The sequence below is a fragment of the Acomys russatus genome, chromosome 26, assembly GCF_903995435.1.
Source record: "Acomys russatus chromosome 26, mAcoRus1.1, whole genome shotgun sequence".
Classification (NCBI taxonomy): domain Eukaryota; kingdom Metazoa; phylum Chordata; class Mammalia; order Rodentia; family Muridae; genus Acomys; species Acomys russatus.
Window position 1 is genome coordinate 47,004,930 of NC_067162.1, and position 25,762 is coordinate 47,030,691.

At 51.4% G+C, this 25,762-nt stretch overlaps 1 protein-coding gene across 1 annotated transcript; it reads right to left on the reverse strand.

Annotated features, from left to right (window-relative positions):
- Nucleotides 1-1,448: 1,448 nt before the first annotated feature.
- Galns (galactosamine (N-acetyl)-6-sulfatase) lies at nucleotides 1,449-24,839 on the reverse strand. Its single transcript, XM_051168920.1, is given in 11 exon segments — nucleotides 1,449-1,698; nucleotides 1,700-1,722; nucleotides 5,644-5,747; nucleotides 8,711-8,850; nucleotides 9,166-9,293; nucleotides 9,396-9,462; nucleotides 11,284-11,427; nucleotides 15,072-15,174; nucleotides 15,846-15,920; nucleotides 16,807-16,930; nucleotides 24,710-24,839. Coding segments are annotated over 11 exon segments (1,200 nt in total). The 5' UTR covers nucleotides 24,830-24,839; the 3' UTR covers nucleotides 1,449-1,526.
- Between the last annotated feature and the right edge of the window lie 923 nt (nucleotides 24,840-25,762).

Genomic DNA, 25,762 nt, shown 5'->3' on the forward strand with positions numbered 1-25,762 from the left:
ATAGAATAGAGATAGGATATAAGATGGACACACACACACACACACACAGAGAAAGGACACACACACACACAGAGAAGAGAGAGGAAGAGAGAGCAGACGAGGACCACACCACACACACACAACACACAACAACACACACAGACGAGAGAAAGGACACACCACACGACAACGACGCAAGCAGGAGAGAAGGGAGAGAGCACAGGACACACAGGAGAAGAGGACACACACACACACACATCACCACACACCCAACCAGAGAGAGGACACACACACCACACACACCCACACAGAGAGACAAACCATCACGAGAGAGAGGCACACACCCACAAGAAGCGACACACACACCAAAGAAGGGGCACACACACACACACCACCACACCACACACCACACACCACAGACGAGAATGAAGGTAGTTGGTCTCTGCTTGTTGTGCTCGAGAGCACAACACTAACAACTACTCAACAACCCATTAAAACCATCAGCCCAAACCCCCGCTTCTCAGGGCCCTCTGACACGGATCCACAGATTCCAACACCACCACAGTTTTAGAAAACTCTCTGCTCAGCTGGTAAGGCCCAGTGCCTCTAGGTTATAGGCAGGAGGCCCCAACCGTCAGCTGCTGTGCTCTGCAAAGGCCCCCATTCTCCCACACCCGAGCTTTCCCCACACCCCCAATTCTGTTTACTTATATCTGTGTTTTCTCCAAGCCCCCTACCAGCCCACTTAGTCCGCACTCCCCTTCTCCGGGCTGCTGCCGGGTCCCTTTGGCCCCTTCCGGGTGTGTCCAGTCCGCGGGGCTGCTTTGTCCTGGCCCGAAGGTCACTGCCTCAGTGTGTGCCCCGGATCGATCGATCTGGGCCTGTTGTGTCGCAGCCTAAGCTCCCTGCCAACAGTCCATGTATTCACACGTGTGGCTCTGGCTGGGCGTCGTATGGTGCTGCCTTGCTTCGGCCTCTAGGAGGTGTCAGCTCACCTTTCCTTAGTGTCACTCAGGCCCGCGTCGTCCCCAAGTGGAGGGGGGTGGGATGGTGGGGGCTCAGCCCAGCAATTCTTTCCTAGCCATGGCTTGCAGGTCTGGAGTCCTCACTTGCCTTGTGGTGTCTTGTCAGCCGCCAGGCTTGCAGCATTGCCGACTCTCCACTTACTTGTTTCCTGGGCTTTGGTGAGGCAAAGCCAGGCCCTAGGAGGTTGGGCTGGCAAAGGAACTGAGCTGGTAGCAATGAGATCCCCTTCTTGGCAATAAGATGGGTTTGGAACTGGGAAACACCTATACCTGCTGGAAGGCCACGCCCCCGCCACCAGCCTTAAGATGCTCTCCTAAGAGTCAAGGCTTCCCAGTGCCCTGATGGGGCCAGGATGGTCCCCTTCCCAGGTGCACATTCCAGGTCTACGTACGAGGTTCCAGCACCATCTTGTCTCCCTCTGCTCTAGCGTTCTAACAACACTCCTGCGTCCTTCCACACGGGTCATAGCTGTCCAGTGAGAATGTTACAGCCTGTGCAGGAAGTTATAGCTCTGGGCCCTCTCACGAGGAGTAGGGGCAAGGGAGGCAGGACAAGGGGTGAAACATATTGTCTGGCAACAACCTGTCCATCATCTGGCCCTGGAGCATGGTGGGAAGAAGGTCAAGTCCGTCGATTACCCTGTCAAACCGGGTGAGTCAGGCTCGCAAGGACAGGCTTGTGGTACACGAGTCAGACGCTCCCCAGCTGGTGACTGACCTGAAACCGATGTAGTACTCCTTTGAGACACTCCATCCTGACCAGATGGCATTTGGGGGCTGGAGCCTGGGGGTTGAAGCGAACCAGCTTCTAACTGCGGTCCTGCAGATGTGCTATAATGCCTCGACACTTCACACTCTACAACATGCCTCGGTGGGGGCGGGGATGGGGGTCATGGCCAGGGCAGAGTGGTGTCATGGGGCTGATAGCATGGGGTGGGAGGCAGATGGGACTTAAAATGCACATCTGACCCCAGAGTCGGCCCACACTCCTGCCCCACTGTTGCTACCACACATGGATCGGCTATCATAGCTAGACCCTGAATACTAGCAGCTCCTCCTGGCTCCTCACAGAGAGACACTACACCACCTGAAAGCCACTTTGTACATCATAGGAGAAAATGTCAGGAAAGATCCAGAAGTAGCAAGGAAGCCAGGTGGAAAGGAACCAAACCAAACGGTCCAATTGCCTACTTCACCCAGCCAGAAGACAGTTCCAAAGAGGTAGAGGCACTTGTTAGGTCCACTACTGTTCATCTGTGGACTTATTAGCCCTGTGGGAAGTGTACTTGACTGCTTTCTGCTTGCGTTCTAACACAAGTGGCTGGGGGTCTTTAGGTATCTGCCTCCTCTGTGACACTGAGCCCCTCCACTGGCTCACCCACCCCCAATACCCTGTAAGTGACGCTGTGCTGGAGATGGAACTGTGCTCAGCTCTTTTTCTTGACCTCTGGGGTTCGGGAAGATCAGTGTAGGGTGAGCACGGTGCCTGAAAATTGCATCTGTGATCCCCTGGGACGACGTGACTCCACAGCACAGTTAGGACCTCAGCCGGAGTTCAGTTTGGACAGCACTTCTTTTTTTTTTTTTTTTTTTTTTTTTTTTTGGTTTTTCGAGACAGGGTTTCTCTGTGTAGCCTTGGCCATCATGGACTCGCTTTGTAGACCAGGCTGGCCTCGAACTCACAGCGATCCGCCTGCCTCTGCCTCCCGAGTGCTGGGATTAAAGGCGTGCGCCACCACGCCCGGCTTTGGACAGCACTTCTCTTATCACTCCTTGCTTGGACTTAATTCAATTGTGCTAGCTGGAGATACTGTTGAGTAAACCTTGAGCAAACTCAGCCAGACCCTGACCAAGGAACTTTCTGTTTCTCAATGGCTTGCTGAAATCCCCACCTCTATGTTGAAACTCCAGCCCTTGCTGCTGTTGCCCGACTCAGTCGCTTATCACCCCATCCTGATGGGGTGGGGAGGAGACAGTTTCTAAAGATGAAATGGCCTTGTCTGGACAAACAACTCCAGGAGAGACTCTGGTGATCTGCATGTACTCTCTGCTGTAGCACCCATTTCCTCATTCCCAAACCCCACCCTCCCCTCTAAAAGATCCCAGCCAGCTCCCCCACCCCATGCAGACCCCATCTTTCCCATGGAAAAGTGTCTGTCCTTCACTGTTTGAAATAAACAGTCTCATCTGCTGAGGTCAGTCAGACTCTTGTCTATTCTGTGCCCTGAAATCCAGCAGATAAGACTCTTAGCATGCAATGAGGTCCGGCCTGCCATGAATGCTCTTCTATACAGCCTGCTTAGGACTAGGACATTGTTTTGTTTTGTTCTGTTTTTCGAGACAGGGTCTCTCTAGGTAGCCTTGGCTGTTCTGGACTTGCTTTGTAGACCAGGCTGGCCTTGAATTCACAGTGATCTACCTGCCTCTGCCTCCCGAGCACTGGGATTAAAGGCGTGCGCCACCATACCCGGCTGGGAACAGGGCATTCCTGAAGGTGCATACTCTAAGCAGGGTCTGCCTACCCATGGTAGCAGGGGAGTAACAGAGGCTTTCTGAAGCCTTTGCAGGGAACAGAGAGCCTTTTGAGTGGTTCATGGCCCCTTCTATTGTTCCCTCAGGAGAAGAGGAAAGGGAGAGGAAGGGAGCACGTTGCGTAGCTGAGGGGATTGATGAGGAGGGGGTCTGATGGCTAGTGCATACTGCTGAGTGCTGAGCGGTTTGTGATACTGTATCCAGCAGCAGGAGGGGTGCTATCAGCTTGAGATGAAACTGGATCAAAGGCTACAATTATAGCACTGCTGCCACATGTGGCAACAGGAAGGCGAAGTGTCTGCCTCAAGGTAGGTGATAACAGGGTGTTTAAGTAAAAATCTGTTATCACAGACCACAGCTTGAATCCCATGTGATTCCATCCCAGCTTGTGTCTTGTGGGAAGCTTAGTAAAAAGAAAGCCACAGCTCTGGAGTACGGCTTTCTCTCCTCAGAAGGCAAGGCTGCCCCCAGTGGTGAGCCTTGATCCTCCTTGGCTGCTGCCTTCTGAGGGCATCTGGCACAAACAGCTGTGGACGCATCTGCTCTGACCCCAGTGGACATAAGCAATAGGCATCCTGGGCCTGTGGGAGCTTTCCAGCTCCTCTTTCCTAGGTGCCTCTCTGAGCCTTGTCAGGGCCAGGTTGTGGGCAGGGTGTAACCTAGGACTGGATATGGCTCCTCATGGGGAAACAGAGGCCATGCCAAGTATGCCCTCCCAGGAAAATAGCCTCACCCAGTGACAACTGGCTCGTGGCTTCCACAACTACATGAGAGCTGGGAGTATGGCGCTGGGAAATGAAGTTGGTGCAGCTGTGGGCCAGGTCCCTCTCACAAGGGTTGGATGGATGGTTGTGGCCAGCGTGAGTGCCCACTTGCACCCCATTAGCCATATTTCTTTTACATGTGGTGTGTTTACTGCCACAGACACTCTGTTCTACAGAGGAAGCTGGCCAGATGACAGGCACGCCTGTCCTACAAACTCAACAAAGGCTGAGATCCACCAGTCTCCAAGGCTCTGGTGACTGGTGTGACCAGGAAGTCCCACGTCAAGAGGTCCTAGGCCGAAGGTAATGAGGGGCGGGGCTCGGTCATGAGGGGCGGAGCTCAGTTATGAGGGGCGGGGCTCAGTCAGGTCTAGGGTTAGCAGCTGCTGCTGAGGACACATGGAGCCGATCCCAAGCATGCTGAGTAGGAATGTAGGCCCCACGGCTGGATCGTTGTTGCCAGTTCTGCACTAATAGCTGGCAGGCTGCACAGGTGACCTCTCTGGGCTTCATCTTTCCTAATACTGTGTGATTAGAGGAAAGGTAAGGACTATTTGTGGCTTGCAGAATGATAGCTACCAAGGACAACTGGATTACAATCCCTGGATTCTATGGCTATAGGATCTCACTCAGCAGTGGGACATAAGACAGGAGACTGGGCCTGTAGTGCCCATGCAAGCCAGTATTCATAGTAGACTAATGTAGGTGAGGAAAGGCGGGAAGTAACGAGATAGAGGGAGGCAAACCCAGCACTCAGCTCCAGAGGCCGAGAGCTAAGGAACAGATCTGTCCCAGACTCTCTGAGGAGCCAGCCCTGACTTGACTTATCCACAGAGGCCACAAGGGGTCCAGCTTCGAGTATATGGAGGCTACCACTACAGGTGAATCAAGGAACCCAGAGAGAGAGAGAGAGAGAGAGAGAGAGAGAGAGAGAGAGAGAGAGAGAGACTGTCTTTAGGGTCCCTGAGGAGGCGGCCAGCTAAAGAACAGTGACATGAATGCTCCCCTTAGCAGCGAACACTTAGTGTGCTGCCTACAAGTTCCAGTATGGATTCTTAGACCAGTGGTGGCCTGCCTGGAGCCAGGGCTTGTGGGTGAGGATGCTGCCTGGCATGAAGGTGGCCAGACTGAGCCTCAGAAAGATACGCACTGCACCCAGTTGACGCCCCATCTCGAATCTTTGCCACAAAGATGTCAGGGTCCCATGTAGGGCTGCAGGTGTCCCTTGTAAGGCCACAGAACATGGACAGTCAACTGGCTACAGAAGCCTCCTTATCACCCAGGCACCAATGCCCCCGAGAGACCTTGGAGGACATATAGCTTCACTGGGCTTGCTGACTCACCTGGCCTGCAGCAATGTGCCCTGGCCACCATGCAATCGCAGGTTCTCTCATCCCACCTTCAAATGTAGTCTGCTTCCCACACAGGAAGGGACCGTTGCTGCCACCTGGAGATGAGGTGAGAGTCAGCACCTATCAGCCTTAAGGTCCTCTGGGGAATCACACAGCGCCTGCCTGGAAAGTGGCCTGTCCTGACCTCTGAACTCCTTGTTAGGCACATGTGAGCCCTAGGGTCATCATAGAGACAAAGGACCAGGATGGGAAGGTCAGGATGCAGGTGCAAGCCAGGAAACTTGGGTGGCTCTGACCCAGGCAGCTAAGACGCTCCTGCTGCAGCTTTCCAAGGAGAAAGGAAAATCTTGCCTCACTAGGAGCCCTCAGCCCACTAGGAGTCACGGCTCAGAACCAGGAAACAGCCTTAGGAGCCTCTTCCTATCACAGGCCGCGGACACTGACGCCGTTGTTAGTGTCCTAAGATGCTAATATTCACAGGCATCCCGTACTGGAGGGTCCTACTTAAGATGCCCTCGAGTTTGAAGCTACTAGCCCCCGAACAGGCAAAGCCCCGTTCCATCTCAAGTCTAGACACAAGGAAGACTTCCCAGGGTCTTGGAGATGAGCAGGCCTCTCCTACAGGGATAGATGACATGGTGTGAGCCACTGAGACGCCATCTCTGGTGTCTGAAGCGCAGGGGTAGGGAGGGACAAAGCATGCCCAGTGAAGGCAAACAGGACCCATCCTGTGGCCATGGCAAACGCTGTGCCCTGTGGCTCCTATGGAAGCCTGCTTCTGCACAGGCAGCACACACAGCAAGAGGAAAAGCAGTCAAACCAGAAGCCTCAGCAGCTCTATTCATCCCAACTGGGCTAGCTGCCCTAGTGAGAAACAGGCATGGACACCAGTAAGATGTGCTAGGCAGCAAGAGAGCTGCGTGTAGGGATGCTGCCCGGGGCCTGAGGTGACCAACCATATTCTCGTTCTTCTTCTTAAGCTAGGATAGACAGGTGGACTTTTCAAAGTGTTTTGTTTTTGTTTTTAAATACAGAGTTTAAAAATAAACTCTGAGCTGGGCAGTGGTGGCACACACCTTTAATGCCAGCACTTGGGAGGCAGAGGCAGGCAGATCTCTGAGTTTGAGGCCAGTCTGGTCTACAAAGTGAGTCCAGGACAGCCAAGGCTACACAGAGAAACCCTGTCTCAAAAAATAAAAACAAACAAACAAACAACAAACAAAAACAAAACAAAATAAATAAACTCAGACAAATTTTGTTCAAGAAAAACTTTCCAGCCTGGCATGGTGAATCCCTTTAATCCCAACACTTGGGAGGCAGAGGCAGGTGGATTGCTGTGAGTTCAACATCAGTCTGGTCTATAAAGCAAGTCCAGGAGAGCTAAGGCTCCGCAGAGAAACCCTGTCTCCAAAAACAAACAAACAACAACAACAACAAAAAAAAAAAAAAAAAAAAAAAAAAGAAAGAAAGAAAAAAAGAAAGAAAGAAAAAGAAAAGAAAAAAGTGAACTAGGAAAGTTTTTCTTTTCTTTTCTTTTCTTTTTTCGAGACAGGGTTTCTCTGTGTAGCCTTGGCCATCCTGGACTCACTTTGTAGACCAGGCTGGCCTCGAACTCAAAGCGATCTGCCTGCCTCTGCCTCCCGAGTGCTGGGATTAAAGGCGTGCGCCACCACGCCCGGCTAAGTTTTTCTTTTTTCTTTTCTTTCTTCCTCCTCTTCCTCCTCCTTCTTCTTTAATGTTTTTTTGAGACAGGGTTTCTCTGTGTCACCTTAGCTGTCCTGGACTCGCTTTGTAGACCAGGCTAGCCTCTAACTCAGAGATCCACCTGCCTCTGCCTTCCAAGTGCTGGGATTATAGGTGTGTGCCACATGCCCGGCTCTTCCTGGTTCACTTTGCTTTAGGCTGTTCTGACCTTAGTAATATTAGAGTCATCTCAGCAATGACAGACCATGTGCATATTCTGTGGTATTTTCCACAGGCCATGCCCAGTTAAATATTATTGCCACTGTAGTGATGGACACTAGTTTTGGCCAACAGGGTATAGTATTCTTTTTCAGATTTCCTCAAAGCTGGGCAGTTGTTGGCAAGGATAACCAAGTTTGCTTTGCCTTGGCTGATCATCTCCAGAGACCCCTGGTATCCCAGCATGTACTTTCTGCTTTTCATAACAAGTTGGAGCCTAGAGTTGACAGACTCTAGGGACTTTTTTCATCGTTTTTTTGTGCCCACTATCTTCTCCCTTAGATGCAAGATGGCCTCCAATCTACCACACAGAAAGCAGCTGCCAAGATCTTGAGACAATCGCTAGAAATGATATCATTTCCCTCTGCCTAGCACCTTCCAATCCTCAGAGTTGGTCACATAGGCAGCAGCTGAGCTCTGCGCATCTGCTGGGAGGTGACAGGATCCTGCTCTTTTCTCTGAGATGTATTTGGAGAGTTTGCATGAGAACTAAGGTCACTGTGGACCACAGAGCGGGGCATCGAGGGCCTCCAGGTCCGTGTGGCTAGACTTGCCGGTCTTTTCTACTCCCAAACAGCTTTTCTTTGGTTTATGATGACTGTACTGGGTTTCTTCACCTGAAATCAGGAAGCTGCCAGGACACAGGGCTGTAGGACTGACGGGGCCACCTGAGGTATCAGAGCATAAGCTGCCTAAGGGCAGCACAGGCTGAGGAGATTATTGGGCCCTCAGCCTTGGCAGACAGCTCCCAAGGCTGAAGGTGTTATTCCTGCCTTGGTAGCAGCCGAATCGCTCTAATCCAGCATAATCAAGTGTTCTGCTAAAGCCCTGGTTGCCAAAGCCTCCTGTAGCCTGAGGCTGCTGGAAATCTGGCTCCCTGCAGGGAAGGCCCTTCCTAAGGCAGCATCTCCTCCCCCTGACATTTGCCTCCTCTTCTCTCTCAGAGGATTCAAATTCGTGTGAACTCAGTCTAGGCCTGAGTCAGCAGGGTCAAGACCTGCTGGGTTCTGTATTCTGGGAGGGTTCTGTCTCTTAGAAGGTTAGCGCCTTCTAACCACCATCCTGGGGCAGGAGGAGGACAGGAAATAGAACTTGCCTTCTCTGGGAGCGGAAATGAGGGCTGCCCCGTTATCAGAGGTGAAAAAGACAAATGTGTTCGTACTGATGCCCAAGTTCTGTAGAAGGCTCAGCATCTTCCCAACACTGTCATCTATTTCCCGGACAGCATCGCCATACCTGTAGGGGAAGATGACATTCTGTCAGGCAGCCAAGGGAGAGGGACGTTCCAGCTCGAGCTAACCGGTTCACTGCAAACAAGGTGGGTATAACCTACACAGCCTCCTCTCACCGCTGACCTGGGCTGGCGGAGGTTTCAGAGCCCTGGATGCTTGTATCTTTCTTTCATGGTGCTGGGGATTGAACCCAGGGCCTCATGCATGCTAGGCAATCTCCATCACTGAAAAACATCCCAGCTGGCTGTGACTTTCCATAGTGGCCCAGACCATCAACCCAATGACACTCAGGCCTCAGTGGGGCTTACGACTGACTCACCGGCCTCGACGGCTGGTACCCAAGAAGGGTCTTGAGGCATAAACTGGTGCATGAGTGGCGTCGATGGCCCAGTAGAGGAAAAAGGGGTTCTGCCTTTTATGCTGTGTCCGAATGAAGTCCAGAGCTTCCTGTGGGAAAGGCTTTCATTTTTCTCTGCTGCAGGCCAATTCATCTCCTGCCTCCCCAGCTTCCTCCTGTCTCCTTGCCTTAACCAGCCCGCTCAGCCTTACCTGTAAGTAGAGCTGGGTGAGGTTAGCTTCCCCAGTCTTCAGGTTAATTGGGAATTCCTCATAAAATCTGAAAACAAACAAACAAAACCAAAACCTCAAAATCAGAATTTAGTTAAGAAAGCCCCTTCCGAGCCGGGCATGGTGGCGCACGCCTTTAATCCCAGCACTCGGGAGGCAGAGGCAGGCGGATAGCTGTGAGTTCGAGCCCAGCCTGGTCTACAAAGCGAGTCCAGGACAGCCAAGGCTACATAGAGAAACCCTGTCTCGGGGAAAAAAAAAAAAAAGAAAGCCCCTTCCTCAATTTCACTAAAATGCCAGGAATGCTCCATGGACGTTTGCACAGCCCCTAGGTGATGATCTGTCTGAGGTGACAAGGCCACTGATGGCCCTGGCATGGAAGACGAGTGTAGAACAAGTTGTGTGTGTGTGTGTGTGTGTGTGTGTACTATAGCGATGAGACAAGGTCAGGAGGTGTAGCTGAGGACACAGGCTTTAAAAATAAATCCATGTATATGTGTGTATAGATACACACGTAAGTGCAGGTGTGCATATAGAGAGGGTAGAGGACAACATCCTTTGAGATGGGTTTTTCTCTCTTATTATTCTCTCAGTTTTTTTTTTTTTTAAGTTTTTGAGACAGGGTTTCTTTGTGTAGCCCTGGCTGTCATGGAATTCACTTTGTAGACAAGGCTGGCCTCAAACTCAGAGATTTGCCTGCCTTTGCCTCCTGAGTGCTGGGATTAAAGGCGTGGCCCACAACTGCCTAGCTATTAATTTTTTAATTTTTTGGAGACAGGGTTTTAGTGTATATCCCTGGCTATCCTGGGACTCATTATGTAACATGCTGGCCCCAAACTCAGAGATCTGCCTGCCTTTGTCTCCCAAGTGCTAGGATTAAAGTACTGACCTGCAAGGCCAGACTCTCTCACTGGCTTTGAACTCACCAATTAGACTGCTGGGCTAGTGAGTCCCAGTGAACCTTTTGGCTTTTCTTTTTCTTTCTTTCTTTCTTTCCTTCTTTCTTTCTCTTTTCGAGACAGGGTTTCTCTGTGTAGCCTTGGCTGTCCTGGACTCGCTTTGTAGACCAGGCTGGCCTCAAACTCACATCGATCCGCCTGCCTCTGCCTCCAGAGTGCTGGGATTAAAGTCGTGCACCACCATGCCCGGCTCTAGAGGCTCCGTTTTGAGAGGTAAGGATGTCCTACTGCCTGCTGAGAGGTTAACTGTCACTGGGTACACCACAGACCCCTGAATGGTGCCCTGAAGGTTGAAAGCATTCATTTTTAAGAGAGCAACACTTGGCTCAGCCTTTAGATCGGCTGATATAGGAACTTCAACCCAAGGAACAAAGGAGGAAGGAAAAGAAAAACTAAGCAATTTAAGAAAGATGAGTCAGGTCCTTGACACAGGAGTTACAGGCTATCCAGTGTCCCTGTGAAGCGTGACCCAGGTGCGTTCTTCTCCAGAGTAGAGCTCTTTTCATGGTAACAATGGGCAGTTGCTGGAGTGGCTCTCACATGGACTTAGCCCCACAGTCTCCTCTCTTGTGTGCAGCTAATAGGCCAACTCAGGGCCTGAAGATGACAGTAACTCCATCAAGAGGGTACACGGGTCCTAGACCCCTGAAAACACAAAGCTAGGAGCACACCTTAGATGCAGGAGGACCTTTGAGTCACATGTCTGAAAGAAATCTATAACCACGGAAAGATGAGAAATGGCTTCAGGTGAGTCTCATGAGGCCCTGGGCAAAACTGCCTAGGAAACAGAGCTCTCATGCTCAGCATATAGGATGCTAGCTGGTCATTTATGAACATCAGCCTTGTTCAAAGGACAGCAGGGAAGGCCACAGGGATAAAGCAGGAGGGAAGCGAGGGGCTCTGTCTGTTACCTGCCGACCATCTCCCAGTCCCTGTACACGGGGATGTTGGGCTTGACCTTGTTGTCGTAAGGTCCAAAGTGACAGTTGGGGGATCCAAACCACTCATCAAATCCATGTTTCAGGGGGTGGAACTGGGGTCTGTGACCCAGATGCCTAGAAACAGGAACCAAGACACTTCAGAGACCTCCCCCTTACTGGAGACACGCCAACATTCTGATCAGCAACAATTCGTCACCATCACACTTGTTAACCACATAAGCAGCCTGCCAGCATTCCAGCACCCCATGGTCTGGACACACCAAAATATACAAGGTTAAGCCCTCACTTCAGGAGGGAGCACAGGAACACATCTGCCCTCTCAGATGATGCTGGCAGCTAGAGCTCTGGGCATACCCAAGGGCATGCAAGCATAACTGAGGGTGTCCTGACAAAGCCAAGGGCTTCTGAGCACAGCTGAGGGTGTCCCAGCACAGCCAATGGCTTTTGGGCACAATGAGGCATAGAAGAGGGTTTAGGAGTCCTTCAGAATTCTGGAAAGAAACCCTGAAGGATGGTGTGAGGAGAGAAATCTCCAGATGCCTTGAAGCCAGCAGGACTCAAGTGCCCATCTTAGCCATCTCCAGGCTCAAGTAGCTTCCTCCTGGCTCTCTTTACCCTTGGGGACATGCTAAGGTCTGTGGTTCTTCTTGGGTTTTCAGCCAGCCAGGTCACTGCTCCATTTCTTAACACAAAAGTCAGAATAGTCCCCTAACTAAGAGGGAATCACCAGGAAGGTGGCAGAATGGGAAGATGATGCTTCGGGCTCTACCCTCATCCTCAGAGCCCAGGGGACCAACGGACATTGGAGCGAACAAGAAAGACTAAGGCAGCCGGGCATGGTGGTGCACGCCTTTAATCCCAGCAATCAGGAGGCAGAGGCAGGCGGATCGCTGTGAGTTCGAGGCCAGCCTGGTCTACAAAGTGAGTCCAGGATGGCCAAGGCTACACAGAGAAACCCTGTCTCGAAAAACCAAAAAAAAAAAAAAGAAAAGAAAGAAAGACTAAGGCACTATGGCTACTCTGGTGATAGCACAAGCTATCTGGAGATCGAGGCTCATCTGTTCTGAGATGAGAGGGGTCCACAGAGTAAAGCTTCACTGGGTAAAAATCCTTAGGCAAAGCTGCAGGTTCTCTCTGTGAGGCCCCACCTTCCACAGCCCACGCCAGCCAGGGGATGGCCCATGCTTTCCTAGCCTGCCTCCTGTTCTCTTGGGGACATTTAACTGTACGCCCTTCATCACTGGTAGCCACAGAAGGCTACTGAGAGGTGCCGCTATCCCAGCTCCGACTCCTCACATCCGTGGCTCAGCAGTCCTGGGGTACCCCTGAAGCAGAGCCTGTCCTTCCTGGTGACCCCAGCTCCCACCTGCTCTTCAGAGCACAAGGTAGACTACCGCTGACTGCAAACCATGCTGTGTGTGTCAGTATCATCCAGCCCTGGACACAGAATTGCCTCTCTGTACTGTCCACACAGCTGCAGAGAGGCTTTTCACATAGCATCCCTGAGTGTGTGTGTCGGGGGAAGGGGGGTGGGTGAAAGGGGTGTCCTTTTCCCAGCTGTACTTGGGGATAGGCTGTTATAGATGAAGGCTTCAGGGAGGCTCCAGGCACAGTGTGCACAGATCCAAGGTCACCGTGTGCTCATCCCATAGGTGGGGCTAAGGGACAGCTGAGAAGTCTTGGGTAATGGTGAGCAACTACTCTACCTGCTCTTCATGGAAGAACTCCTGCCTAGGACTCAGTCTCCTCACGTGCAGGGAAGACTGGCACAGCATGGTTGACTCTGCAGTGCTTGCTGTGCCTGATTGTGCGCACAGCGAACCTTTAGAGGTATTCTCTGCCCTCCACGAACTCAGTCTATGATCACCCCTTTGAGGGCTAGTGACATCTCAGATCCTTAAGCAGCAGCCTGCACCACATGCTCCATGTTGCACAGGCTCTCAGGCCCACTGCCAGATCCTTTCTAAACACTGAAGGGCAGACGGGAGGACCCTTGTACCCATGTCCAGCATGCTAAGGCCTCTGTGTAGGAGAAGCATGACTAGTGTCCTGCCTGACACAGCTGTAATTCTATGCACTTGGTCCTAACAGTGGTTGGCACTAACCAGCAGGTGAGCAGGGCTGGGGAGTGGGCTGGTGGTCCCTTGAGATTTGCGTTCCAGCCTCACTCACCCACATCTGGCTGCTGGTGCATTATGCAGTCTACTTGCCGGAGTAGACTGTACACCTGGGACTTGATCAGAGAGATGAAATCCAGACCTTCAGTGCTGAGGTCTGTGTAAAGGACATGGAGCTGTCCTGCTAAGCTGACAGCACTAGACTGGCCCCTGCTCATAGACGACTAATTGGAGATCTGCTGCTTGCAGCCTTTGAGAGCCTGTTCTCACAGCTGGCCTCTTTCAGAATCTACCAGAACTGCTCCTCTCAGTCACCTCTTTCCTATCAGAGGTCACCCAGGAAGGTCGGTAGCTCTGTAGACACTTGTTTCCTGTCCAGCTCTGGTAACAGCAGGAAGCTGTGGACCTGGGAGAGCTGTCAGGCAGGACAGAGGCATCTCTGGTTGCCGTGGGGCCTCCAGCCCTTTGCTCTTTCTCGCCTGCCTCTGCCACAGTTTCCTGGACTTCCTTGGCACCTGCCTGGGGTCTCTGTAGGTGAGGAGGCACCCGATGCCCGTGAGCTATTTGTTCTGTCTAGGTTTTATTTTTTTGCTTAAAAGGTGACAAATGTTTCTTTGCAGCCTCTGGGTCACCTGGATTTCCTGGTACCAGGTTCTCCAACCCTGTGCTTGGTAACAGACTCAGAGAAACCATGTACAAGTGGAGCCGTGAGGGGCTGCATGAGAAGGGAAGGTCACAGAGGACAGAACACTGCGGAAGGCTTCCTGAAGGAAGGGGCTTGCTTGGTTTCAGGCTAGGGAGGGTTCCATCAGGAGATCACAGGATGTTGCAGGGTGTGAAGAGATGAGTGGCAGTGCTGGAAACTGGCAACAGTGCAGCAAAAGAAACAGTTATCGACTTGAGGGCTTCATGTCACAGACTCAGCCGCCTGCTGCTCCTCTGCTCCTGCCTAGCTGCTTCTTTGTGGGTAGCTCTCTGGTGGCTGGCAACTGTCTCATCTGTGTGCGAGAATGAGGTTGGCTCACTTGGCGACTTTTTACTGTGGCTGCAGGCATGGCTTGGGCGGAGATGGCAGAGATGGCAGAAAGCATAGTGGCGGGGAGGTGGGGGCGTGCTGAGTGCTTGCTCAGTGCCACGCTGGCCGACACAGCTCTGCCGGAGGCTGCTGTCTCCACTTCCTGCTGGACTTGAGATCCCAACTTTTAATTTAATTTTATTTATCTGAGACAGGTTCTCACTTTGTAGCTTTGCTATGCAGAGCATGATGGCCCCTGCCTGCCTCTGCCTCCTGAATGCTGGGACTAAAGGTGCCACCACACCCACTGAGTTCCTGACTTTAAACACCAGGTTCTTCTTCTATTTATTTTGATTTTATGTGCATGGACGCATGTCTGTATACTATGTGTGTTCTTAACAGCTCCCTGCAGAGAGTACAGATGCCGCACAACTATGATCCCAGGATGTGGAAGGCTGAGGCAATGGGTCATGAGCCCAGTGTCATCCCAAGCTACACAGAGAGTTCTTGCCTCAAAAACCAAAAAATTCCCTGCAAAATTCCGCACAGACCTGGAATCCAGTTTCTGCTCCTCCCACGAAGGGCTCAGCGGGGAAGAGTTGCCCGGAGGCAGGTCTAGGACTCACCACTTGCCCACAAGCTTGTTGGTATAGCCCGCCTTCTTCAGGAGCTCAGGCAGGAGGTGTTCTGAGTCAGGGATGCCGCCCATGATCTCCTGCGGTGTGTAAGCTGGAAGAGCAATGCTGCGTTAGAAATACACGCACAATGTCCATCAAGGTGGACAGGAAGGGCAGGGACACTTCCCAGGGTGTTCCCAAGGACTCTCCAAGTTAGCACCATGGTAGGGATGGTGTTATGGTGTTTTCTCCTCCCCCCACCCAGCCTCCCCACCCCAAGACCTGTCTCTCACCTCTCCAGCCTGGTTTGCCATTTGACACCATGCTGTTCCCTAAAGGCTATGATCTTGGTTTTTCCCATGTTTCTTTTCTCCACGGCCACTTGAAATCCCATCTCATCTGGAACCCTATCCCTAGAGACTCCACCCAAAGCTCTTGAGCTTGTTTCTAGAACATTCCCTCCCTGGCCTGAAACCCCATAGCTTTTCCAGTGGAAAAGGAGCCATGCCAGGCAGTGGCCCAGGAACAGGTTGAGGGTGGTGGGTGGATGCTGTGTGGTACAACTGAGGTGCCTCAGCACTAGCTTTGTTCTCGTAGGGCTGACTCAAGGAGGAAGCTTGTGACAAGGGATCTGCACTGTGGTACTTGGTTCTGCTTCAGGTTGTCTTTATTTACCCTTCCAGGCCCCAAACCTCTCACACTGAGGCCTAGGACACCAGCTTTCCCTAGTATGGACAGAGGTACCTGAAGGACCGGGGGTGGGGTGGGGGTGGGGTGGCATACCATTCCTTGCGTGTGAGTTGGTTGTGTAGAAGCCATTGCGGATGGGCAGCCGTCCCGTGAGCAGGGCTGCCCTGGCTGCATAAAAGGATAAAAACAGACACTGAGACAAATCCAGCAGGACCCTCAGCCCGCTCTGCAGTGCCTCCCATGTGTGCACTTCCTGGGATGTGTCTGTCATGAATCTGGTTGACACTGAACTGTTGTGTTTCTCTGTATAGTCTTGGCTGCCCCAGAACTCACTCTGTAGACCAGGCTGGCCTTGAACTCAGAGATCTGCCTGCCTCTGCTTTCCAAGTGCTGGGATTAAAGGCGTGTGCCACCACTGCCCTGCTATGTTTAAATCCCCTCCAGCTTCTGTATTGTAGAAGTTGGGCACTGGGAGATGGCACAACAGCCTGCTGACGGATGGAGATTTATATAGCTGATCGCTGCTACTCAACTCTGTCCCTGGTGCAGCCATAAGACTGTAGGCCACGTGGCCTGCCTCCTACTGACCCCTCATCTTATCTACTGTTCTTTCTTACTGCCAGCTCTTCTGTAAACATCAATGTAGTAGGGGTGACATTCCTTGGAAGAGGACATGGCCCCACTGTCTCTCCACTACACCCATGTCCTGTGACCAGGAAGTGCAGACAGAACTCTGAGGACAGTGTGACAGTTCTGGGAGACAGACATCAGCTCTCCCCTGGGGTGGAGTGATCTGGGCTTGCTGGGAAGCAGATAGCAGAAGCTGGGGCAGGCTGTTGCCCTTAAAAGGCTCTAATAAGTTTCAAACCTATGGCGGCCAGAGGGCTCAGAATCAGGGGCCAGTGTGATCAGCAACAAAGGCCTCTTTACACCTGCGGCCTTCCTGATACCTGAGAAAAGGCTCTGTTCTATCGAGAGTAGGGCTGGAGGGGCAGATGTGCCAGACTCTGCTGGCTTACTGGGTCCCAAGCGGGGGAGGGCAGCAGAGACTTACATGGTGAGCACAAAGGGTTGGCAGAATAGAAGTTAGGGAAAAGCACCCCTTCTGCAGCCATCCGGTCCAAATTTGGGGTCTCTCTGGAAGGTTCTCCATACACACCTAGGTCACCCCACCCCATCTGCAGGGAAGATCAAAGAGACTAGGAATGAACCCTTTCAACAAATGGCTCTTTTGCTACAAGGAAGAGCCACAGAGCCCATCCAAACCCTGGCAGCTTCCACCAGCCACTCCAAGGCTTGTGCAGACTTGGCTGGCTCTCACCTCTCACCTGATAGTTTGACCATTGTCTGTGCCTTCCTCACCAGCTGAGATCAACCTTTGTGTGTGCTCCTAGAGTTTCAGTGTCTAAAAACACACATCTATTTTCAACATAAAGTTGTTATGCAAATTTAGATTTCGAAAGCAAGTGGAGAGGTTCCTCTGAAAGCTTAGCCTAGAGCCACAGGGCGTGGCAGCCTGGCTCAGTGGACCTCACAGAACTGAAACCCAGGCTCCAAGACTACATGAGCATCCCTGGCAACAACAAGGGCGAGAGCCAGTCCAAGTAGCGACCAGATGATGGGTGAATAAATTGATGCTGGCTGGGTGGAATAGTATGTCTCCAAATTCATGGCCACCGGGAGCCCATAGCATGACCTCATTTCATCCCATATTGGAATGTTATTTGGGGAGACCCAAACCCGTGTTTCTAGGGCATGATCACTCAGACCAGCTCAGAATAAACTTACTCCCTGTGAGATGAGAACTGTGCTTTGGGCCAACGGTGGAAAGCTTTCACTGGAGGAAAGACATGCAGTCAACTCCAGCTTTGGCTCTTGTCGCAGTGAAGAGATGGCAAGCAGAAAACCAGGCAAGTGTGAGGATGCAAGGATGCATAGGGTGGTATTGGGAGGTCCATGCCAGCCAGCTTCCAGAGTCCTGTCCCCAAGCCTGTATGCTACAAGCCTACTTCCCCCAAGGCCAGGTTTGGATGGCACACGTGGGTGGAATCATCCAGGGAGCTCGGAAGAGGCTTAGCATGCAGAGTTCTCCCTTTGGGCTGGTCATAAAGGCACCTTGGACTTGGCACACACCAAGATACATAGATACACAGGGGCATTAGATGACTACTTGGATATTAGCAGGCTTGGAAGTTATTGGGGATGGATCCTCACCTCATAATCAGCTTGCAAAATCTCAAAACCCAGAATTGTGGGACTGATCACTGGTTCTTAGAATGTGACCAGAGTTGTATTTATGACCCCAGTGGAGTCATGACATTAATAGATCTAGGCATGAACAGTTTTTGTTTTTGTGATAAGTTGTCTTTTGCAAAGTTCATGTTTGAGAACTATAATCAGTTTTTAAAAATCACTACAATATGTTTTAAGTAAGCTTATGATTCTTGGGTTGGGCGAAATTTATGGCTGTCCTTGCTGAATGTGGCTGCAGGTTGGACATGTCTGGAGGAGGGATATCTAGTTGGAATGGAGACTTTCTTTTTCTCTCTCTTTCTTTCTTTCTTTCTTTCTTTCTTTCTTTCTTTCTTTCTTTCTTTTTCTTTCTTTCTTTCTTTCTTTCTTTCTTTCTTTCTTTCTTTCTTTCTTTCTTTCGACAGGGTTTATCTGTGTAGCCCTGGCTGTCCTGGAACTCACTCTGTAGACCAGGCTGGCTGGTTAGACTCAGAGATCTGCCTGCCTCTGCCTCCCGAGTACTGGGATTACGGGTGTGTGTCACCACATCTGGCTTGAACTAAAACTTACTTTAACTTGGGTTGTGTTTGTCCTTCTGTGCTCTGTTCAGCTGCCCGTGTTGGGGAGGGCTGTGCAGAAAGACAACCCAGAAAAAAAAAGAAAGAAAGACAACCCAGGCACTAGGCCAGGGAACCTGCCCCGACTTTCAGCCATATCTACCTCCGATGACCACGAGGACTTTGCTCTGCAGTGTCCTTTTGGCTACTGTCCACTCTCATTCTTTGAGTATGTTCTGCTCTACGGTGGCCCCTGTGGCCATTCTCAACTCTCACCATTGGGAGCAGCAGCTTATAGGCTTGTAATAAATTCTACCTATCTCTTTTTTAAAATTTTATTTATTTATGTATATATGAAAGCTCTATCTGCATGTACACCTACACACCAGAAGACCACATTATAGATGGCTGTGAGCCACCATGTGGGTGCTGGGACTTGAACTCAGGACCTCTGGAAGAGCAGGCAGTGCTCTTAACCGCTGAGCCACCTCTCCAGCCCTATCTCTTACTCTATGTTCTGTGTGTCTTATTTAACTTCTTACCATAGAGATCACACGGGCTGAGGAGTCAAGGAGAAACCAGAGCAAGATCATGGTGGAAAAGGGGAGATGGTGTTCCACATAAAACAAGACACCTATAAGCGCAGATTAGGTGCAGGAAACCACTCTTCCCAGCGTGGGGATACCCAGGTTCCAGTGCCCACCGAAGGCAACATCCCATAATAGCCTTCCTGAGGACAGCAGGCCAGCTGTACGTTCTACTCCTTGTGTAACCTATTCCTTATGACGTCAGTTCTTTCTCTGAAGAGAAGCATGCTGCTTCCCACCCTTCAGTTATCAGGAGTTAAGAAATCAATTTACAGCAGGGTGTGGTGGCGCATCCTGTAATTCCAGCAACTGAGAGGCAGAGGCAGGCGATCTCTGTGAGTTCGAGGCCGGCCTGGACTACAGAGCGAGTTCAGGACAGCCGAGGCTACACAGAGAAACCCTGTCTCAAACAAACAGAAAGAAAGAAAGACAGACAGACAGACAGACAGACAGACAGACAGAAATCAACCTATATAGCAGGTGTGGTGGCATACTCTTTTCATCCCAGCACTAGGGAGGCAGAGGCAGGTGAGCTACTGTGAGTCCCAGGCCAGCCTGGTTGTGGAGGTATTGTGAATGGATGTAAGAACTGTCAATAAAGCGCTGTTTAGCCAATGAGCTGGGCAGAAGGAGGGACAGGAAGGCGGAACCTGCGGAGGGAGAATGAGGAGTTTGGCAGTTGAGGAGAGAGGTTGACAGAGAGGAGGACTAAGGGGAGAATGGCCAGACAAGCATCTTAGTGGCAGATGCCTGGGGTGTATGTATTACATATCCGTTTAGAGCAGTTTGTTTGCCATAGTTTAGGAATCGATTTGCATCAGTTTAGATTCTGCCGGGCATGTTGTGCTGGTAGCTTTAAAGTAAGCTTCAGACTCTGTGTCTTTATTTAGCTACCACAGGCTGAACGGATATATTTTTACTGTAACACCTGGTCTAAAAGGCAAGTCCAGGACAGCCAAGGCTACGCAGAAAAACCTTGTCTCAAAAAAGAAAAAGAAAAAAAAAAAATCAATCAACTTATGAAATCCACAGTGTAAGAGAGATATTCTGTGAATTTTATCTCACTAAGCACAAGGGTGGTGGTGGCGCAACCCTTTAATCCCGGCACTTCTGAGGCAGAGACAGGCAGATCTGAGTATACTTTGAGGAACAACCAGCCACGTATCATGCTGCAAGGCAGGGCTTGCACTGTGAGTTGTGAGGGGGTAAGGAATTGCAGTTACACTCTAATTATGCTGTACTTTTGCACAAACCAGCTTCTTATGCTGGCTGTAACACTTTGGACAGGGTGTGGAGTCTTTTGTAAGTTAATGTGACTGGCAGGTGATTAGGTCCTGTATAGTATGCTAGTTTTGGGATCCCCCTCCCCCGATTCTATAATGCTAGCCTCTCAGGGAAAGGGACTTAGCTAGAACATGGTCCTTGGACACTCATGATCAGAGCAGGACAGGACCATAGCCAACTAGCTCAAAGTCAGTGGCAGTCCCTGAAGAATTTAAGCTAGAGATAATCTCAGACAGTCAGACAGTGCCAAGCCTGGAGCTGGGAGCCACGTTGTAGTGTGATTTCTTTTATGTGCCCGGCCCTTTAAAGGATCCCCAATGGCTAGTCACCTGACTCTTTGGGAAGTCTTAGTCATTAGAACTGCTTGACCCTGTGACCTTTAGTGTCAATTGTCTCTTGGACTTTTGGGAACAGGAGAGGATATAAAAAGCCAGCAGAGAGCCAGGCATGGTGGCACACGCCTTTAATCCCAGCACTCGGGAAGCAGCGGCAGGTGGATCTCTGGGAGTTTGAGGCCACCCTGCTCTACAGAGTGAGTCCAGGACAGGGCTCTGTTATACAGAGAAACCTTGTTTCAAAACAGCCCCTTCCCTCCCTTTCCCCCACAAAAGCTAGCAGAGGCTGAGAGAGAGGTGTAGAGTCCAGCTGACAGAAGAGTAGGGTCCAGGAGACAGAGGAGCAGGGTCAGAGAGCAGGGTCAGAGAAGACAGTTGATGCAGGAACAAAGAAGATTGAGTCCAGCTGGAGAAGAGACCTTGAGAAGAGATTGAATAGAGCGAAAATAAGAGAAGGCAGTTGAACCAGGAGAACTGAGCTGAGCCGGAGAACACACTGTTAGGAGAGTGGAGAAGATCCCACACAAAGTAGCTAAAAGAAAAAGAAAAGCTAGCCGGGCGGTGGTGGCGCACGCCTTTAATCCTAGCATTTGGGAGGCAGAGGCAAGTGGATCTCTGTGAGTTCGAGGCCAGCCTGATCTACAAAGTGAGTCCAGGACAGTCAAGGCTACACAGAGAAACCCTGTCTGGAAAAAAACAAAAACAAACAAAAAAACCTAAGAAAAAGAAAAGCTACAATTGGCAACTGGGGCAGGCTATTTGTAGGAAAAAAGAAACATTAAAAGACAGAATGAGGCCTCTCATGGTGTCCCATGCCTTTAATCCCAGCACTTGGGAGACAGAGGCAAGCGGAACATTGTGAGTTCGAGACCAGCCTGCTCTACAAAGCGAGTCCAGGACAGCCAAGGCTACACAGAGAAACCCTGTCTCAAAAAACCAAACCAAACCAAACAAACAAACAAAAGACAGAACGGGAGGCTTGACTCCGCTGGAAAAGGAGGGATGATACTTTGTTTCAAAAAGCTGACAGGGTGTTTGCTGAGGCTGTTGCAGGCACATGCCTTGCACGGTTTTTAGTGTAGTTTTTTTTCCCTCCCTTTCCTCATTTTGGGCTATTTTGTTTATAAAACACTGGCTGAGAAATTGGGGAAAAAATGCAGGTGGATTTAGAGAAGCCTGGTAATCAGAAAATCGCAAGAAAGACTGACTGCACCACTGGAAAGGGTGGATCAGAGAAGGAGTAAGGTCCAGGAGAAGCAGAGCTGAGCCAGAGGGGCCATTGTTAGGAGACAGTTACCAGAAGAACCCACACAAATTATCAGGAAAATAAAAAAGCTACACCACGTCGTCCTGGGTGAGCCAGACACATCTAAGCACCTGTTGCAGATTCAGACACGACCAGTCTGGCAAAGGCAGCCCTTGAAGGCCAAAGGGAGCAGCCTGCAGAGAAGGGACTGCTGAGGCTGGACCTTCTGATTTGCTACCTAGGGGGCATCTTATTACTTTTCTCACCTTCAGGTATCCCTGCCTCTTTTGGCACAGGCGCCCTGGAGTAGGTCAAGTATGAACCCAGGAGGCCTCCCCACGCAGGGTGTCCTTTCCAGACATGGGCTCAGCTTCCCTGTTGGGCAGTCGAACATATTCTTCTCCCCTTATGCTCGGCTTAGAAGTGGGCCCAAGTCAGCCAAAGCTGGTGTCCCATCGGGATTGCTGATGGTAGGTGAGTCATGAGGCTGTCATGGGCCCCCCCCCCCCCGGGGCCAGCTTACAGAAAGCAAGCAGTCCTATGAAAGAGGAAGTGTGGAACCTTCCTACGTTAAGCCAGAGTGACCTAGGTATCTAGTTGGTAAAGCCAGGGACTCCCTGTTAGGCTGAAATTAAGTTCTTTTTCAGTTATTCGTATGAAAAGTCTCTCCATGACAAGACCCAAGTTTTGCAGAATGTTCTGGGATTCAGCTCTAAAGAACCCCTGGTGGTCCTGCCACAGCCCCAGGGCATCCAGGAGGTAGGTGGTGGGGGTTCCTCGCCAACCACCTTCAGGTAAAGTGATCTGTCGCTAGTCACACCCCATTATCCAACACTCTCACCAGGGGCTGCCCAGTGCAAATGCACTGTGAGCCTGACATGTGGCTTGATACTGTCTAGTCACCACATTAGAAAAAGTCATGAGGGGGCCTGGAGAGATGGCTCAGCGGTTAAGAGCACTGACTGCTCTTCCAAAGGTCCTGAGTTCAATTCCCAGCAACCACATTTTGGCTCAAAACCATCTATAATGTGATCTGATGCAAACTGTATACATAATAAATAAATCTTAAAAAGAAAGAAAGAAAGAAAGAAAGAAAAAGTCATGAGGTCTCTAGCTGTGGTGGCACATGCATGTAGTCCCAGCACTGGGGAGGCTGAGATGCGATGAGTAGCTTCCGTTTGAGGCCAGCTTGGGCTACTGAGTGAGTTTCAGGGCAGCCAGCGCTACATAGCAAGACCCTGTCTCAAAAAGCAAGCGAACAAACAAACAAAACAAAAATCGAAGCAAGGAGGCAACATGAAGGCTAACGGTACATCTACTTAACCCAGCTACCCAACCTCTGTTATCTCAACAGTCTTCAGTGGGCTAACGGAGTGTCAGAGAAGGCCTCTCCTTGCAGGCTGTCATTTAGAAAGGAGAAGAGCAAAAAACTGACAGACAAGCATCTGTAGTCAGTACTTCTGGAAAACAAACCAAGAAGCCAACAAACCAAGCCAGAACGATCTGGTTCTAAAATAACTTACTACTGAAAGGCACTATGTGTATGGAACGTAGCTTTACTGCCGCTATTACTGTGCAAAGGCTGCTATCAGCCACCAGGACAGGAGCCAGAGGACCTGGGCAGCCAGTGTGTGAACAGTCATTGTCCACGTAGAAGGGGAAGCTCGAAAGGGTTTCCTGCAGTGGCTTCTGGGTAGTGGGATTTATGTGAGGCCTTTTTTGTTTTGTTTTGTTTGTTTCAAGACAGGGTTTCTCTGTGTAGCCTTGGCCATCCTGGACTCCCTTTGTAGACCAGGCTGGCCTCGAACTCACAGCGATCCACCTGCCTCTGCCTCCCGAGTGCTGGGATTAAAGGCGTGCGCCACTATGCCCGGCTATGTGAGGCCTTTTTAGGTATATAGTTTTCTTCATAATAAACAAATCATTATCAAGTGATATGTTTACTTTCTTCTTCTCCTGCCGAGTCTCTAAAATCCAACTTATTTTACACACATAGCACCTCTCTAATCTAATGTACACTTCTTTAAGGAGTTACGTGTAGATCAGGACAGGACTGAAGGCCCTGTGCAGGGCTGGGTTGGCCTCTGCGGTGCCTACTATTCCAAATCGTCCTTAACTGGATGTGACTCTGGTTCTGGTTCTAACAACAGCTGACAGGGGCCACTCTGTAGTATGTGTCTGGCGCTGTGGTGGGGCTTCTGTGGAAGACAGGGGGCCTGTCCAGTCTGGATACTTCTATCTGACCCAATGTTCTCGGTGACTGATTTCTAAGCTTTCACGTCACTTCAGGGAGACAGAGCCCTCAGATAGGGACTCTGAGGCAGATCTGCCCCAGGGCTTAGTTTAGAGGTGACCACAGGCTGGACACCTGCTCCCTCAGGTGACATTATTACTTTTAGCTCTTCCATGCCTGACTTTGGTGAGAGTTCCCCAGAGGCCCAGGCTGCTGGTGGGCACAGAGGCAGGGCCACCTTATGAGGGGCAGAGGATTGGCCACCTCCACCTCGTGGGCGGGGAGAATTGGGGGAGAAGAGCCACCTTGAACACCATGCAATCCCGCCACCCTCACCCCTCCAACCCCCCCCCCCCGCCCCCGGCTGCGGAAACAGTAAGAGGAACGTGACACCAGGGTCTGGGCCTCCCTCGGGTCACCACTCACTCGCCTCCTGGCTGCCCTGTGTCTTCCTTGTCCCTCCCGCAGCGCGGCCCCACTTACATCGTCCATGAGCAGCAGCACTATGTTGGGGGGTTGCGGCGCATCTTTGGCCAAGAGTCCTAGAACACTCAGTACCAGCAGCAGCTGCTGGCCCCGGATTGCTGTGGCATATGTCGCCATGGCAACCGAGCCCAAGCCCGCGGGCGGTTCCTGGTGGACGGCAGAACAGGCCCTAATGACTGAATGAGGAGAGGAGGGGCGGGAGAAAAGAAGAGGGAGAGGTGGGACTTAGGCCGCCTGAGTGACAGAGGGCTCGGCCTTACGGGAAAGGGCGTCGGGGCGGGATCAAGGCCGGACCTGGGAGGCAGGGCGGGGCCACGGCAGGGAGAGGCGGGGTCTGAGCGATAGCGGAAGGTGGCGGGGAGTGGGCGGGGCTTGCCACCACCTCGGGTCACATGATGCGGGGCACGGCCTGCCAATATGGCGGTGTGCATCGCGGTGATCGCCAAGGAGGTGCGTGTGAGGCTGCGAACGGTGGGCGGCGGGCGGCGGGCGGGCCTCCTTCCAGCCATGCCCTCGATCTCCTCAACTCTGAGCTCCCAAGCCTCATCCGAGCCTGTGATCAGGATCCCTCTGCCTCTTCTCGCTGCCAGCTGCCAGCTATCCGCCGCCAGCTTGCTGGCCGCGGCCTCTGGGTTTTGAGACCCACCAGGAAGCTTAGCTGGCCGCTGCAGCCTTCCACCCTTAGCTCTACTAGAGCTTCTTTTCACAGCCTCAGCCACCTTCCGCGTCCGGGCTTTCTGCCCCGCCTTCTGGACCGTCCCCTAGCTGCCTAGCCGATGCGATTTAAATACAGGCTTGGCTGCGTCGCGAGTCGGCCTAGTAGAATCCAAGCGCTTTTCTTTGCGTTAGGCTAGTCCCCTTCATGTCACTTGCATCCTTCTACTCCAACTACTGTGAGGCCTGCAAACCGACAGACAGCCTCCCCCTCTCCCCCTTCCCTTTTGTTGTTGTCGTTTTTTCTTCGATACATGCTTTCTCTGTTCTGGACTTGCTTTGTAGACCAGGCTGGCCTCAAATTCAGAGATCTGCCTCTCAAGTGCTGGGATTAAA